The sequence below is a fragment of the Rhinopithecus bieti genome, unplaced genomic scaffold (genome assembly GCF_001698545.2).
Source record: "Rhinopithecus bieti isolate Rb0 unplaced genomic scaffold, ASM169854v2 scaffold_3040, whole genome shotgun sequence".
In the NCBI taxonomy this organism is placed as follows: Eukaryota; Metazoa; Chordata; class Mammalia; order Primates; family Cercopithecidae; genus Rhinopithecus; species Rhinopithecus bieti.
In genome coordinates, this window is record NW_016804657.1 from 735,147 (window position 1) to 752,871 (window position 17,725).

General features: G+C 42.0%; 1 protein-coding gene across 4 annotated transcripts in view; it reads right to left on the bottom strand.

The window, feature by feature from the left end:
• Window positions 1-13,252, bottom strand: part of SLC16A4 (solute carrier family 16 member 4) — a 28,505-nt gene extending 15,253 nt beyond the window's left edge. For 3 of the 4 annotated variants that reach the window (XM_017869624.1, XM_017869625.1, XM_017869623.1), the window contains exons 1-6: window positions 13,040-13,252; window positions 11,398-11,516; window positions 5,047-5,179; window positions 3,873-4,016; window positions 3,165-3,326; window positions 764-1,264 (exon numbers count right to left, since the gene is read on the bottom strand). In XM_017869624.1, the coding sequence (XP_017725113.1) occupies window positions 764-1,264; window positions 3,165-3,326; window positions 3,873-4,016; window positions 5,047-5,179; window positions 11,398-11,484 (1,027 nt within the window). In that variant the 5' untranslated portion in view covers window positions 11,485-11,516; window positions 13,040-13,252. The remainder of the gene's footprint in view (window positions 1-763; window positions 1,265-3,164; window positions 3,327-3,872; window positions 4,017-5,046; window positions 5,180-11,397; window positions 11,517-13,039) is intronic. The other variant, XM_017869626.1, reaches the window with a different exon arrangement.
• Window positions 13,253-17,725: the final 4,473 nt, after the last annotated feature.

A 17,725-nucleotide genomic window follows, 5' to 3' on the forward strand; every position in this document is an offset into this window, starting at 1 on the left:
CCCAAAATGCTGGGATTACAGGCGTGAGCCACCACACCCGGCCAGTTGTTTTTATTTTTACTTTACATTTTAACTTATTTTAAGTATCAGACAATCCATAAGTGACTAGCCTTAAAAGTCATATTTATCTGTTTTACTATGAGTTCAAGGGAAAAAATCCTTAGCTACAAATAATAAAACATTACTGAATGCTTGCTACAGGCCGGGCACTATTCTAAACTCTACATGCATGGCTTTTTTGATCCTGACAATCTTATGAGGGTAGATACTATTATCCCTGTATTACAGATGAAATGAAGGCACCATGAAGCAAAGTAACTTGCTGAAGTTCCCACAGTTAAGAAATACAGAGCAGGAGGTTGAGCCAGGGAAGTCTTGCTCCAGAACCAATCCTTTGAGCCACTACACTGTGCTGTCTACCTGGGGTTTTCTGTTCCTTACAGTGGCTATTGCCACTGAGCATCAGCTTTTTGAAATTTCTGCATTTATCTAATAAATAATGTCTACTGTGTCAAACACTGTTATATGAAGATGAGTAAGACTTGTTTTAGTGTCCACTATCTAGTAGGGGAGCCTGTGTGCAGTGACAGAGATCTCTTCTGGGGAAATGCCCAGGTGCTCCATTTAGCCTCAAAAATTTTACTTTCTCTGGCCCTTCTACAATTCCTCTTTTGTTTTCTTTAGCTTTTATTAAAATGTAAAAAACTTATAAAATTAAGTTGATCTTTCCTTTTGGGTAGGAGGCTAACGTAGGCTTTCTTACCTGCTACGGAAACGAGGTAAGAGGCATCCATGATGTCAATCCCCAGCGTTTTGGCTCTGGCTACCAGGTGAAAGGTAGGGATGAAGTATGCTAACTGACTGAGGAGAAAAGACCAAGTAAATATGTAGAAGAAAGGATTTCTAAAGAGAGAAATATCAAAGAGTTGTTTGCAGCTCCACGAAATAACCTTATCACTTTCTTCATTACTTTTTAATAACAGTCTGTTCCTGTTAGGCCCATTGTAGAACTCTTCACTTTGATTTTGTGAGACTATTAAATTTTTGCTAGGTAGTCCAGCCTTCTGTGTAGTACTGTCCTTGATGGTAGACTCTTCTGTCTCATCACAATGTGTTTCTGTTGCACATGCCTCTGGACCACGTGCAGACAAACTGCTGCCTTTATCTTTAATACCAGAATTCTCAGTTTTGATATGGATGGGTCTTAAGAGCATACTAGAAGGCACCAAATTCAATGCGATAGCTCCAAATAATATAAGGGCACCTAAATAGGAGGGAGAGATTGAGCAATTAAAAATAGCCTTTCAGTTCACAATATTGCTTTGTGTTCATAGGCTCAGAAGAGGCCCCACTGGCATAGCCCATTAATTCTTGAAAATATTACTTTGTCTCAGATTTGACTTATTAGTCATATACACTGCAGTATCCCATGTACTAATGTAGTGCTTTGGAGATAGAGAACCAGAAAGCTGCACCAATAGATGGGATAAAAGGAGAGGTGGTGGTTATTTCTGTTAAGAGTTGAGGGGGGCAAGTTTTTGGAGGGAGAGGAGGGTATTTCAAATGCTAAAAAATTAAATAGAAAATTTAGGCCGGGCATGGTGACTCACACCTGTAATCCCAGCACTTTGAGAGGCCGAGACAGGTGGGTCACGAGGTCAGGAGATCGCATCCTGGCTAACACGGTGAAACCCCGTCTCTACTAAAAATACAAAAATTAGCCGGGTGCGGTGGCGGGTGCCTGTAGTCCCAGCTACACGGGAGGCTGAGGCAGGAGAATGGCGTGAACCTGGGAGGTGGAGTTTGCAGTGAGTGGAGATTGCGCTACTGCACTCCAGCCTGGGCGACAGAGCAAGACTCCGTCTCAAAAAAAAAAAGAAAGAAAATTTAAATATCCTGAAGTGAGAGTACAGATTTAGGTACAGAAAAAATAGAATAAGATAAAAGAAATCATTTGGAAACAACCTTAGAAGAGGGGACACCTGGCCAGGTGCTATGGCTCATGCCTATAGTCCTAGCATTTTGGGAAGCTGAGGCAGGCAGATCACTTGAGCCCAGGAGTTCAGGACCAGCCTGGGCAACATGGTGAAAACCTGTCTCTACAAAAAATAAAAAAATTAGCCTCATGTGGTAATGTTCACCTGTAGTCCCAGTTACTTGGGAGGCTAAGGTGGGAGGATCGTTTAGCCTAGGAGGTGGAGGTTGCAGTGAGCCGATGTTATGTCACAGCACTCCAGCCTGAGTGACAAAGAGAGCCTATCTCAAAAAAAAAAAAAAAAAAAAAGGGGGGGGAGGAGGGAATGGATAGCCTTTCATCCCATGACATTTTTTAGATCTTCCTTAAAAGATGACAGATGCTAATCTTGCCTTTGAAGCTGAATAGTTGCTTGCATTCAGCATGTCCTGATCAAAGCTATGGCTTGTATGGTGCTTCTAAAGATAGAATAGGCTATAGGTTCTGCTGTCCTATCATGGATTTGTCAGCTGGTCCCATTCACCATGAGACTGCTGAATAGTTAGGAAAGATTCAACAAAACTGCCATGTAGATAGCACTAGGCATGAATACACACATATACATATTTTTTCCAGAAGTTTAAGATTATTTTAATCCAAATGTCTTAGTTACAAAGAAAATTGTGAGATGAATCATTTTTTATTCATTTGTGAAAATTTATAGTTGACATTATATAAACTATTAAGGAACATACTCTTTTACCAAAGTATTTTCTTTTTCGTCTATTTTAGTGAGTCTGATGGAGGAGGCATTTTTTAAATGCAGATTTTTGTCTTAAAGGGAAAATGGGAAAAGTGAGTGTTTTGAGGGAGGAAGGGGGAAGCCTTGCTTCCCCAGAAGTATCGCTTTTACTGCAAGCTGTTTCCAGCTGCATGGAATGCCCTCCATCTCCTCAGATGTTGAGCCCTATGGTGAATTCTGAGTTGCTTGTGTGAGCTGGCAAAGGCTGCAAGTATTTCAAGATCTCCTCTGCATATGTATTCTCCAGGGAAGAGAAACATATTTACTTTAGAAATTATGCTCATTTCCTCTCTCGCAATACCTTGTGAAATCGATTGCTCTAAAAGTCTTAACTTCCAGTTCTCAAAGGGAGAAAGCTGAATGCTAAATCTTGCACAGTTGATAATAAAGAAACTTAGAATGATTTACCTGTCCAGTCATACAGATCTATAAGGAATTTTGTAAAGGGTGCCAACAGAAAAGTCAGTCCCATCCCAGAACGGGCAATAGCTGTAGAAAGAGCCAGTCGTTTTTTGAAGTATTTGGTAGTTACCACAGCAGCTACTTGGTATAAGAAAGCAGAACCCAAACCTAAAAGAAAAACATAATAGTTTAGAATCACTCTCATATTAAGTGGCTTGGTACCAGAAAAGATAATTTCCTGGATCCAAGATAATAGGCCTTTTGGACCCAGGAACAGTAGAAGGGAAGGGTCCTGTTCCATCTTCTATGGATAGATGCATATATATATATATATATATACACACACACATATACATATATATATATATACACACACATACATACACACATACATATTTTGAGATAGGGTCTCACTTTGTCACCCAGACTGAAGTGCAGTGGCGTAGTCTCGGCTCACTACAGTCTCAACTTCCTGGGCTCAAGCAGTCCTCCTGCCTCAGCCTCCCAAATAGCTGGGACTACAGACATTTGCCACCACTGGCCTGGCTAATTTTTGTATTTTTAGTAGAGACAGGGTTTCACCATGTTGCCCAGGCTGGTCTGGAACTTACGGACTCAAGCGATCCACCCGCTTTGGCCTCCCAAAGTGCTAGGATTACAAGTGTGAGCCACCACTCCCAGCCTTCTATGGTCACATAATTACAATGGACTCACCAGGTAGAAATCCCATAGTTACACAAAGAAAAGGAATACTTGTGGCCCAGCTGCTGATCAGATATCCACCAGTAACAAGGAAAGCGCCAAGAATGGAGGTAGTTTTCTCTCCAAGTATGTCACAAATAATAGCAACCAGGGGACCTTAAGAGAAGAAAGAAAGGCAGTTCTTAGGTAAATATGATCTGGCATCTCTTATCCTCTGATGGTGATTTAAATGAATGACAAGGAAAGCAAGAGGACTGTTTACTTTGAAGTATTACGTATTCTTCAAAAAATATTTTCATATCGGGTTTCTTAATATCACTAGTCCCACACTATTTTAGTTTTTGGAAGGGGAGTTTAAAAAAAATGTTTATTGTAAATAAGGTTTGGAGGGGAGGTGTTTTGAAATTCATTATAGAACCTCCACAAAAAGATTGCATATAGTGGTCAATGACTAGAATAAGGTTGAAGCACTTATCTGCTCTTCCATCCTGTTACAGCTCCAAATAAAAGAGGAGAAATTGGTTCTATAATTTGTTTTGAGGCTGGACGCCATGGCTCTTTAATCCCATACTTTGGGAGGCCAAGGTGGGCAGATCACCTGAGGTCTGGAGTTTGAGACCAGCCTGGCCAACATGGTGAAACCCCATCTCTACTAAAAATACAAAAATTAGCCAGGCATGGTGGCGGATGCCTGTAATCCCAGCTACGTGGGAGGCTGAGGCAGGAGAATCACTTGAACCTGGGAGGTGGAGGTTGCAGTGAGCCAAGATTGCACCGGTGCACTCCAGCCTGGGCAACAGAGTGAGAGTCTGTCTCAAAAAAATAAATAAATAAATATAATTGTTTTGAGTATACTTAGATAACTAGAACTTCGTGGCCTAACTTCCAGGTTGAGGGCCTTACTCACTGAACCCATATTAAGGCATTAACAGACTGGAAAGGCAATGCATGAAATACTGAATCATGGCATTTAATAATTCTTCAGCTTTCTTTCTTTGAATGCTGATTCTCCCAACTTTGTTACTAAGTCAAGTGGAAGCTAAATATTGCAATTCCTTACTTTCTTAGTGTTACATCTCAGTAAATGAACCTGAATTTTAGCAATGCTTCAGTCTGGAATAGGAATCTTGGAATTGCCCTTTGTGGTTCTTCTCTTTGGACAGCAAGCTTATTGCCAGCCTTATACCTGCACAAAAACGAAGAGATGACATGATGGATCCAATCCAACCAATTTGCTCTGAGGTGCCTTCAAACTCTTCTTGAAAGACCACAAAGAAAATTGCAAAAGTCTTGGTCATCCCCATCACAAACACATTCACCTAAATCAAAGCAGACCAGAGTCCAACTCAGGTGGTAAGTCAGCCATTACAGAGGCAATTACAGCTACTAGAAGTTATGATTCCCTTAACCTACAACTATTTACCAGTTTGCCTTATTGGTTGAGCCTCATTATACATCTTATATTTTATGGGGGAAGTCATTACTTTTAAAGTAGCTAAGCATTTTAAAGGGAAACATCTCATTTAATCCTCATTTCATGGCTTTAGAATAGGCATGCCAGTGTTGTATACCAAATAATTTATACCAAATAAACTACCCAGTGGGTTCACCTTGCCTGCTGCCTAGATACAGCTGATTTATCAAGACGGGAATTGCAGTAGAGAGTTATTCCCACAGCACCCATTGTGCAGGAGACTGGAGTTTATTATGCCAGTCAGTTTCCCTGAGCTTTTGGGGATCAGAGTTTTTAAGGATAATTTGGTGGGTGGGAGGCCAGTGAGTTGGGAGTGTTGATTGGTTGGGTCAGAGATGAAACAAAGCTGCCCTTTTGTGCCTAGTCACTTCTGGATGGAAGGGCGGGGTGGGCCGGCAGGCGGGGGAGGGGGGGACGCATGACCAGATAAACAGTTTTATTAGATCTGGGTGGCCAGCTTGATCCGATGCAAGGGTGCAGGGTCTGCAAATTTCCTCAAGCACTGAATCTGTAGGTTTCACAATAGTGATGTTATCCCCCGAGCAATTTGGGGAGGGTCTGTCTTGTAGCCTCCAGCTGTATGATTCCTAAACCATAATTTCTAATCTTATGGCTAATTTGTTAGTCCTACAAAGGCAATCTAGTCCCCAGGCAGAAAGGAAGTGTTTTTTTGTTTTTTTGTTTTTCTTTGGAAAGGGCTGTTAGTTTCTTTTTCAAAATTCAGCTATCAACTAAGTTTCCCCAAAAGTTAGTTCAGCCTACGCATGGGAATGAACAAGGACAGCTTGGAAGTCAGAAGCAAGATGGAGTTGGTTAGGTCAGATCTCTGTCTCTGTAATAATTTTCTCAGTTATAATTTTGCGACAGCAGTTCCAAGATCAGGAAATTGAAGTTTAGAGAGGTTAAACGTTGCTTAAAATAGGGGTACTGGAACTGAGATTTGAACCCAGATTAGACTGACTCTAGATCCGGCACTCCTCTACTGCCCTCAGTAGCATCTGTTAAAGACAGCTAATTCCATTTACCTTTGTGGGAGAAAAGTGTTTGTCCATAAGAGGAATAATTATTCCTGTCAGTTCTTAGATTAGTTTTGATTTAACTTTGCTGCTGAGCTGAGTACCTTCCTTCACTTGATATATAAATAGGTTGACCATATAATGTATCATCCAAATTGAGACACTCAAGAGTGAAAAGGGGTGCTTAATTTTGGATTAACTGGGATGTATGGTCACCTTAAGGTTGGGCCAGGTGCCCCATCCTTTTCTTTCTGCCCCACCTAATCTTCCTTACCTGCACTCTACTAGAATTGCTGCTTTGGAGATGAGGTTTTCTTTCTGTGGAGTATTAACTTTTATTTCTCAGAATTCTAGTTAGCTGGGGGGGCTGTTAAGTGCTATTCTTTATTTCCCTTTTTGAGTAACAGTCATACTTGATCCCACAGGGGTCTAGAGGGGAAACCTAGCCAGGGTTTGCATTCACTTTCAAAGCCCAGGAGCCATGTGTATTGTCTGTCTCCAGGGGCTTCCTGGCTTCCCCTTTTCCTTTCCTTGTTTCAGTATTGGCTTTTCAAGGCACCTCTGCTTTCAACCTGGCCGTGCATTGCTTATGAACCACAAAACCAGCTGGGCATGCAGGCTCCTGCCTATAATCCTAGTACTTTGGGAGGCCAAGGTGGGTGGATCGCTTGAGCCCAGGAGTTCAAGACCAGCCTGGGCAACATGGCGAAACCCTGTCTCTACAAAAAGTACAAAATTAGCTGGGCATAGTGGTATAACACCTGTAGTCCCAGCTACCTGGGAGGGTGAGGTGGGAGGATCACCTGAACCTGGGAGGTCAAGGGTACAGTGAGCTGTGATCACACTATCTGCACTCCAGCCTGGGTGACAGTGAGACCTTGTCTCAAAATTAATAATAATAAAGGAACTACAAAGCCTTAGGTTCCCTTTCATTAATGCCACTTTCTCAGCCCACCTGTTACAGTTCTGTACTCATCTCACTTAATACCTGTTCCCTGGACAATCATTCACTCTCAAGGTTTTAATTACCACCTGCGTACTTATGGTGGTGTAGCTGAATAGGGTTCTGCAATCAGTCTACCTTAACTTGCATCCAGGCTGTGCTTCCTACTGGGACGTGACCTTGGGCAAACTACTTCGCACATCACATGGGTTAAGCTTCCTCTTTTATGATGGAGGGGCAGCGGGGGGGATGAAAATGTTACCTAGCTCATAAGACTGTGAAGAGTAATTGAGAAAATTCTGATAAAGTACTTAATATTTGGCACTTAACACTCAAAACAATTAACTGTGGTTTCCATTCTGCTTTCCCGAGAGCTTCAAACTCCTCTAATTGTGTACCATATCTTTATAACTTCTGGTCAACTTGTCCAAACATAAACTCACATTTCCCTTATCCTATGCCTACTCTTCAGTTTTTTCTATTGGTACCATCCACCCATTCATTTGAGTGAGAGATGTGCTTTCTCTTAGATACCTCCCTCCCTCAGCCCCTGCTTTTAAATAATTGTCAAGACCTGCCCCCTTCTTTTCACCCCATCACTATTGGCGATGCTCAGAAATTGCAACAGTGGTAGTGGTGAGGAAGAAGTCTCTTAATATACTTTTCTCCTTTCTGATTTGATAAAAGGAACAAACTTATTTAGAATGAACAGTGCTATAAACGCCAGGACTGTATATTCAAAAGTTAAAAAGACATTTTATCAGGCCCCCATTTAGGCAATTTATAACCATAATTTTCCTCTAAGGCACTTTTGTCAGGCTAGAAATTAGGCTAGAAAATATACACAGATCTCAAATGACTTAGACTTTCTTCTGTCAGTTCATAATAATGTGGTGATTGTGTCCTCTCATGAGCAAGGAGTACTAAAATGCATCATTCTGTAAAATAAACTTCCTTTTGTTCTGTGCTGGTATCTAGAGGATGTTGACCTCTATATTCTTAGCTACCTAAATTTAGCTAGCTCCTGGTCCCCCAGTTCAGAGCTTTTTGTCTCTGGTCTGTCCTTTGGTGTCTGGGTGTAGCAGCAGTGAATGGTTAGGACTTGTCTCTATTAACTGGGTCCGTGTCCACTGTGTATCAAGAAGACCAAGGGCAGAGCCTTTGCACCTACCATGCTTACTGTCCCTTAACTTGAAGTCTTCCAACTTTGTTTGAGTTTTGACTCAAAGATATTAAAAATCTCTCCCAAGGTCTAGGTTTTTTCTTAGTTAATTTAGCAGACTACATAAATCTGCATTATTCTACATAATCCCATGTCTTAGACCAAGCTTGGTAGGTTTCAATTCTGTTACCAGAGTCCACATCATACATTGTAAATGACTCACTCCAAAATAAAGCAAAAACCCTAGAACTTCTCCAGTCCCCTCATTTTCTTTTTGTCTTTTAAGAGCAGTTAATTGGGTTGAACCTGGCAGGAACACCTTAAGCAGGCCTTCCCCCACACCCCACCTCCAGTAAGAGTTTCCTCACTAGATCACTTTAATTATTGTCTTGGGAAAGGAGTTGGATCAGCCTCAGTGACTTATTTTCAATACAGGGACCAGGCTTTGTCAGAGTTAGTTTTATCTAATAACAACTTCTTATCCTGCATCCCTTTCTAGTATCACCCTAGCTCCTCCTGACCTTCACAGACAAGCTTCTGTAAAAATACGGTATTAGGTATCTCCGCTTTCTGTCATTCCGCTACTCCACTGAAAACTAAAGTTCACTACCTTTGGCCCCCACTGTTCCACTGTACTAGCTCTTATCAAGGTTATGGGACTTTTTTGTTGCTAAACCAATAGACTCTTGGTATTTCTCTCCTATTTGACCTCTCAGTAGCATCTGCTTATCACATTTCTCTGAAATGCAAATCTATGACATCCCTGCTTAATTTTTCTCATTAGCTTCTCATAGCCTCAAGAGCCATTCTCATCTCTTCAATTTCATCAGCTATCCCCTTCATCCTTATTTGTTTATTCATAAATGTGTGCAGCTATCAATTCACCCATCTATCCATCCACCAACAGTATTTACTGAGTGCCTACTACGTTCCAGGCTGTATACTGGCACTGGGCTTACAGTAATGAGCGTATACTCAGGAGCAATGCAGACGAAGGCCCTGCCCCCACAGAACATTCAGTCTAGTAAGACAGACTGAATACAGAAAACAGTCATACAAATATATAAAGTGTGGTAAGTTGGTTAGAATGAATCTCTCTCTCTTTTTTTTTTAAGTAGGAAGCTCCCAAAGAACATTGTTATTTTTCACTTACCAGGAGCTCGTGTGTTATAGAAAAGAACCCTTGTAAGTCATACAGAAACAAAAGCACAGTCATTCAAGTGTGCACATTACGACTGTGGGGGATTAGCCTCTAAATTTATTGTTGACATTTTGAGGATCCAGTGCATTTTTTGTACTTAGTAAGCAGTATCACACCCTAAAAGTGGTACAGTGTTAATTAATCTGGTTATTAGATGGCTTTTCTTACCAGCAACTGAATTGGTCAAAAACCATTCTATCCTCAGAGGATAATGTAGAAAAAGTCAGGGTGGTTACTGGGGAGAAAGGCAGGAGAATTAGAGATCCTCACCAACAGTGCCCATTCTGCAAAACCTGTGATTTAGGGAGGTGGCCCAGCCACAGGAAGGGCTGTCAGACTTAGGGCATCCTTTAGTTTCCCTACTAGTAACATTTCTTGGGAGAAAATGAGATTCCACATTCTTCAGTACTGAAGCTAATGTCAAGTACTACTCTTATGTGTTAGGAGTTTTGTATTACATAAATCCTGGCTGGGGACCTCTGCCCCTAACTTCTATAGCACTAGGGACGAGGCCTGATGTTTTCCCACCATCCTATTTGTAGAGTTCTTAGTTATCTGCATGTGAACTGTAGGATTATTAGAAGGCACCAGGACTTGTGCTACCCTTCCCTGTGAGCTGCTTACTGTAGGGCTGAGTCGGGGAGAAGTGTCGGCAAGAAGGGTATTTTTTTGAGTGCATGTGCCTCTGGTGCCGCTCTCTGGAGGGCTGTGTGGGGCATAGCTGGGATTCACCGACATTCTGGAATGGGCATGCTGATGATGCAGATCACCACTGTCACACCTCAACCCCTGGGAGGGTGAGGGAAAGAAGTTAATTTAAAAAATGGAATGCCTAGTCTAGTTGCTTATAGGTGAAGGAGAAAATCAGGCTCCCCTTCAAAATCCGTGTCCTCCCTTTCCAAACACATCGGAAATATAGATAGCATAAACTATAGTTAGTGGGGATGGATTGGGAAGTAGACAGCAGGCCAGAGGAAACGTCCCCATCCCTTATCAGTGGAGGGGGCTGTGCCAGCAGTGTTCTATCTATGCTGGGCTGAACTGGGGAGACCACCCCCAGAGCGCTTTTTAGCACCTCCCAGTGCTACTTTGGGGATGGTTAAAAGTATGATTGTCCCCAAACCCTAACTGCCGTGCAGCCAGTACAGAACTGCTGATTGTGACTGAGCATTCTCAGGTTTAAGAGGTGGTAGACTGGAAGATTAGAGGACTGGATTCAGGAACGTTTCTGTTTGTTTGTTTTGAGAGAGTCTCTCATGGTTTCCTAGGCTACAATGCAGTGGCAGGATCTTGGCTCACTTCAGTCTCCGCCTCCTGAGTTCAAGCAGTTCTCCTGCCTCAGCCTCCCAAGTAGGTGGGACTACAGGCGTACGCCACTGCACTCAGCTAATTTTTGTAGAGATGGGGTTTCACCATGCTAGCCAGGCTGGTCTCGAACTCCTGACTTCAAGTGATCCGCCCACCTAGACCTCCCAAAGTGCTGGAATTATAGGCGTGAACCCCCACACCCAGCCCAGGAACATTTCTGCTTTCACTCTAGGGGCATTTTCAGCTTTCTCCTAGGTTGGGCATGGGCCTCTGACTTTAGCAGTTTTTGGCAGCTCCTGGCCTTGTTCCTGCCCACCCCTCCACTCAGATGCCAAAGATTTCCTAAGTGATCTTATTTGTAGGCAGCTCTGAGCCTTTCTCCAGAAAGCCTGCTTTCAGGCAATAGGAAAGGGGGAAAAAAGCGAAATCTTACCAGGAAAAAATGAACCACAATCATCCATCCCCATCCTCCATCCAGGGTTTCAGTGTAAGGTCGGGCCTTCCCCTCCCTCTTCAGCATGATGCCTCTTCTATTTTAAATGCAGAAGATCCCTGTGATAAATCCAAGACAGTTGATTCAGTGGACCAGAAACTAATCTAAACTTTTAAACTTTTTATCTGAAAGGGAATGTTCGTACATTGTTGGTGGGAATGCAAATTAGTTCAGCCACTGTGCAAAGCAGTTTGGAGATTTCTGAAAGAACTAAAAATTGAACTACCATTTGACCCAGTAATCCCATTCCTGGGATATACCCAAAGGAAGATAAATTGTTCTACCAAAAATCCACATGCACTTTTATGTTCACTGCAGCATTATTCACAGTAACAAAGACATGGAATCAACCTATGTGCTCATCAAGAGTTGGTTGGATAAAGAAAATGTGACACATAGACACCATGGAATACTACACAGCCATAAAAAAGAACAAAATCATATCCTTTACAGCAATATGGATGCAGCTGGAGACATTATCTTGAGCAAATTGATGCAGAAACAACCAAATACTGCATGTTCTCATAAGTGGGAGCTAAACATTGGGTACATATGGACGTAAAGATGGGAACCACAGACAATGGGGACTACAAGATAGGGAGGGAGGAGGGTTGAAAAACTCCCTATTGGGTGCTATGCTCACTACCTGGATGACGGGTTCAATTATACTCCAAATCTCAGCATCACACAATATACCTTTGTAACAAACCTACACATTTACCCCCTGAATCTAAAATAAAAGTTGGAATTTAAAACAAAACAGCAAAAAAACCTTTTTTCCTCTGATACAAAACCACTTGTAATTTTTCTGAAGCCCCTCAGTTACAGATGAAGTCTGCGTGATGCAACTAAGAACTTAGTTATCTGGAAAGCCTGACCTCAGTGACTGTAGGGTGGCCAATCCGAGAACTGTACTCAGTGTCCCTCACCCCAGGTCTGCAAGCCAGTTTCTTGGGGAAGCTGTACATCACCCTGCTGGTCCTCTGGGTGAACTCTCGACTTAAGAGAAATAGAAAGGGAAGGGGAGCCTTGAGTTTAGGAATTCTCCTTAGAAAACACTTGCTAAATGTAAATACTTTTGGAGCTAAACAGACGTGACAACGAAATGCGATACCTGCTCATTGAATATATCCTAGATCAGAAAAAAAGTTGTAAAAGACAGTTTGTAGGGACAATTGGGGAAACTTGAATATGGACTTTATAATACAGAATACCAAGGTTAACTTCTTGAATATGATGGTGATCTTGTGGTCCCACAAGAGAATATTCTTAGGAGATACATGCTAAAGTATTCAGGAGTAACATGACACCGTGCTACCTTCTCACAATCGGTTCTGTAAAACAAACAAGTATATATAAAGAATGATAGCAAAAAGAAAATGTAAATGTTCTGAGGAAGGGGAAACAGTACTCATTATTTTCCTTGTTGGGTTGAAGGCTGACTGTTTCTAACTGAAAAGGAAAGTCAGCTGGCAGGGTGTGCCGAATGACCATCTGGTGAGCAGGCTGGGTGGGGAGAGATGCCAGTCATCGAAGACGTCGTAGAAAACCAACCCAGCACACAGTCCCATTCCCATCTTACCTTTGATGTGGTGTTCAGCAAAGAAATCCTCCACAGATCGGGCAATTAAGAAAGAAAAATAAATTACACCATTTTCTGGAATGTTACTCTTTTTCTAAGGCATTTCATTTTGCTGCACTGTGAAAACAAGTGAGCATTGTAAGAGCCAAGGAGGGCTCAGATGATTTAGGCCCTCCTGCTAGTGGACTTTACTTCCTGAGGGGAGGAGGAAAGACTGTGATTTGATGTCATCTCAGGCCCTCCCTCCACCCACAGTCACTCAGAAGGTAGAATTTTTTGCCGCAGGCTCAAAAGCAAGCATAGAGTAAACTAAGTGGAACGTCCTTTCGGCGACTATGCTCAGGGCAGGGGGATGGGGCTCCAGAGCTTTCACACACTTGTCTTCAAAGTTCCTTAGGGAACTTCTCACGACATGCTTACTTTACAGGAGAATATAAAACTGGATGGGTGGCGAGAGAGGCATTTCCTGGGCCACAAACAGTAATCTTCAGTAAGCTCAACCCATTCGTGTGGCCTTTTGTATATTGACTAAAGATTCTGCTTACTAATTTGGGGTTTCAGACCCCATTTTAATTGCATTTTTGAGACCTGATTACCTCACCCACCTGCTGCAAAAGATGTATGCTCGCAGTAATTTTAACGAGATTGTTTTTTATTTTGGATATGGTTAAGGCAGAGACTCCTAGAAAATTACTGGGATAATTCAACTTTCTCTTCCTATTTCCTCCCTCTACTCTGCCCTCCACATAAAACGAAACAAAACAAACAAGTCAAATGGGAAATTGTCTTTCGTCTCCCACACCAATATTCCAGATTTTAAACCAGAGTATATTTTAGATGAAAGGATGTGTTTTTAGTTTTATCTGGAAAATCTGCACATATTTATGCATGCTCCTTTTTAAAAAGCAAGAGGCTTCTCAGGTTCTTAAAATCAAACCCTATAACACTTTTTGATTAAAGTGCTTGCAGAAGGACAGCTTAGTGGTTTGGGAGGGCGTCCTGTAAGTGTAACCATGGAAGGATTATGCGGTTACATGATGCTGGTGGCAGGGATCAAATAAACATTCAGCAGAAGGAGAAAACCGGAAGAGAGAAGGCAAATGCTTTTCAGAGAGCTGTTTGTAATTATGAATACACTCTAGACAACATTTTTTTTTCTTTTTTGAGACAGAATCTCACTCTGTTGCCTAGGCTGGAGTGCAGTGGTGCAATTTCGGCTCACTGCAACCTCTGCCTCCCGTGTTCAAGTGATTCTCCTGCCTCAGTCTCCCAAGTAGCTGGGACTACAGGTGCACATTACCACGCCCGGCTAATTTTTTGTATTTTAGTAGAGATGGGGTTTCACCGTGTTGCCCAGGCTGGTCTTGAACTCCTGAGCTCAGGCAGTCCGCCTGCCTTAGCCTCCCAAAGTGCTAGGATTACAGACATAAGCCACTGTGGCTGGCCTGAAAACATTTTTTAGTAAACAAGACTGATTATTTATTTATTTGGTGGCCCGCTTGTTGCTCTTTTAAAGCAGGGCTATCTATGATTTCTTTTTTTATTGAGACAGGGTCTGCTCTATTGCCCAGGCTGGAGTGCAGTGGCATAATCATGGCTTACTGCAGCCTTGACCTCCCCAGTTCAAGCAATCCTCCCACCTCAGCCTCCTGAGTAGCTGGGACTATAGGCATGCGCCACCATGCTCAGCTAATTAAAATTTTTTGTTGTTGTAGTAGAGATGGGGGTTTCACCCTTTTACCCAGGCTGTTTGCGATCTCCTGGGCTCAAGTGATCCTCCCATCTTGACCTCCCAAAGTATTGGGATTACAGGTTTAGCCACCGTAATGGGCCAGCTATCTATAATTCTAATCACAGGATGAAATGAGGCAAGGCTTTATATATATTTTTCTCACACACACACAGAGGAATATATATATACACATACATATATACATATAGGAATATGTACACATAAGAGTATATACACATGTAGATGAATAGGAATATATATGTGTGTGTGTGTGTATACACACACACACATATATATTCCTATTCATCTTTCTTATAGCAGGCTTTATATTGATAGAGAACTCTGATGCTAATGCCTGGGGTCAGATTTGAAATGCAGCAGAACAGGAAGTCATTCGTAGAGGCCAAGAGGGCAGCAAAGTAATCAGAGAGTAACTCCTTCAAATCAGAGAATAACTCCTTCAAACCTATGTTTCACGAAGGCACATTAACAGAAATCTGCAGGCTTGGTGATAATCTCAATTTTGTCATTTTTTAAGCCCGTAGACTCTTTGCGTCTATTTCTAAAACTCTAAAGTGTATCTATTATTTTGCAAGGTTGTGGTGAGGATTAACAATATATCATGTAAGATGACTACACATTGGACCTACTATTGGTACTTGGTTCATGAAAAATAATTTTCGTTAGTCAAATGAGGCCTAATAGCAAGAACAAAGAATTCTTAAGCCACCTTTGGGATATTAGTTAACATTTTGGCATCTATACCCGATTGACTTAATAAAGCTTATAGAGTCTTTAAGGAAACATAAACAATTCTCTCAACTTCTAACCTTTTAACTCTTGGCCCTAAAGCTATTCAGCAAGAATGCAGCATGATTTTGCAATCATCACGCAAGGTAATCATCACGATTACCCTCATCCCACTGTCAAATATAGCCAGCCCAGGAATAATCTTTAACACTTATGGATTTAGAGTTTAATAAGCATTACCAACTAGAATTAAGATATTTTATTTTCAGTTGACTCTCTCCTTGCCTTCATTCAATTCTTGTGCAGAAAAGAGTTACTGGCCTGACATTCCTATTCTTTGAAACATCACTGGCCTGAGATTCCTATTATTTGAAAGGCCTGTTTACGTGGTTGGCCTCTGGCTGGCAACTGGGAACTTAGATTTCAGGAGGGTTCCTACCATTCCTTAAATGATAATAGTGAATCATTGTGCCTAAACTATGTAAACAATACAATTTTTATGCTGAACGTTTGCTTTCTTTTTGGGAGCCTGGAATTTTTATGTGTGCTAGGCAGAGGGTACTTACGTGACCAGCCCCCTTGGGCACTGAGTCTCTACTAAGCTTTCTGGATTGGCAACATTTCACACATGTTACAACTCATTGCTGGAGGAATTAATTACATCCTGTGTATCTTCACTGATAGAAGAATTCTTGCAAGCTTCTGCCTGGTTTCTTCTGGACTTTGCCCCATCCTCCTTTTGCCTTTGTTGAGTCAGCTTTGTATCCTTGCACTTTAATAAACCTTGTAAGTACAACAACTAAGTGCTCAGTCCTGTGAGTCATCCTAGTGATTTATCAAACCTGAGGGGTTGAATGAGTCTGGGTTATTCAGAAAGAATAGAATATTCTCCAGAGCAAGAACCAGTGATGGGGGAGGAGATATTGAGGTTGATTTACTGTGAGAATTGACTCACATGATTATGGAGACTGAAAAGCCTGCACTCTGGTCAGCAAGTGGGACAATCAAGAGAGTTGATGGTGTAGTTCCAGTCTGAGTCCAGAAGCCTGAAAACCAGAAGTGCTGATGGTATAAGTTTTAGTCTGAGAGGGCCTTAGAACCAGGAGAGCCATTTGTGTAAGTTCCATTCTGAGTCTGAGTCCAAAGTCAGGAGAAGACCGATGTCCGAACTACAAGACAGTCAGGCAATGAGAAATTCTTTGTTAGCCTTTTATTCTAGTCAGGCCTTTAATGGATTGCATGAGTTCTGCCCACACTGGGGAGGGCAGTCTTCTTCAGTCTACTGATTCAAATGCTGATCTCATCCAGAAACACCTTCACAGTTGCACCCCAAAATAATGTTTAGCCAAATACCTGAGCATCCCATAGCCCAGCCAAGCTGACACATAAAATTAACTGTTATAGAAGTGTCCCAGGACTCCCTCATACAAGCATACTTCAGTTTTGGCTCTGTACAGACTAGAAAATAAGCCTTCTCCAGCCTAAGCTCTTTCCAGCATGTCTTATGTTTCATTGATAAATTGGATACATTATATCCTACCTCAAAGGGTGCTGTGAAGAATAAATGAGAATGTATGTTCATTTATTTCATTCAATAAAAACAGTTGCTTTCTATGTGCCAGATGTTGTGCCAGACAGAGGGGCTATATAGTAGACACAGGGTGGCATGAGATGTGGCCCAAGGGGTTAGTAGGGGCTAAATCATGCAGGGGTTGGGAGGTCACAGTTACAACTTTTTAAATTATTTTTATTATACTTTTTTTGAGGCAGGGTCTCTTTCAGTCACAGCCCAGGCTGGAGTGCAATGGCACAATCTCATCTCACTGCAACCTCTGCCTCCTGGATTCAAGTGATTCTTGTGCCTCATCCTCCTGAGTAGCTGGGATTATGTGCACCACCACACCCGGCTAATTTTTTTTTTGAATTTTAGTAGAGATGGGGTTTCACCATGTTGGCCAGGCTGGTTTCGAACTCCTGACCTCAAGTTATCTGCCCATCTCGGCTTCCCAGAGTGCTAGGATTACGGGCATGAACCACTGTGCCCAGCCATAACTTTTTAATTCTAAATGCAATGGAAGGCTGTTCATAGTGGCTCACACCTATAATCCCGGCACTTTGAGAGGCCAAGGTGGGTGAATCACTTGAGGCCAGGAGTTTGAAACCAACCTGGCCAACATGGTGAAACCCTGTCTCTATGCAAAAAT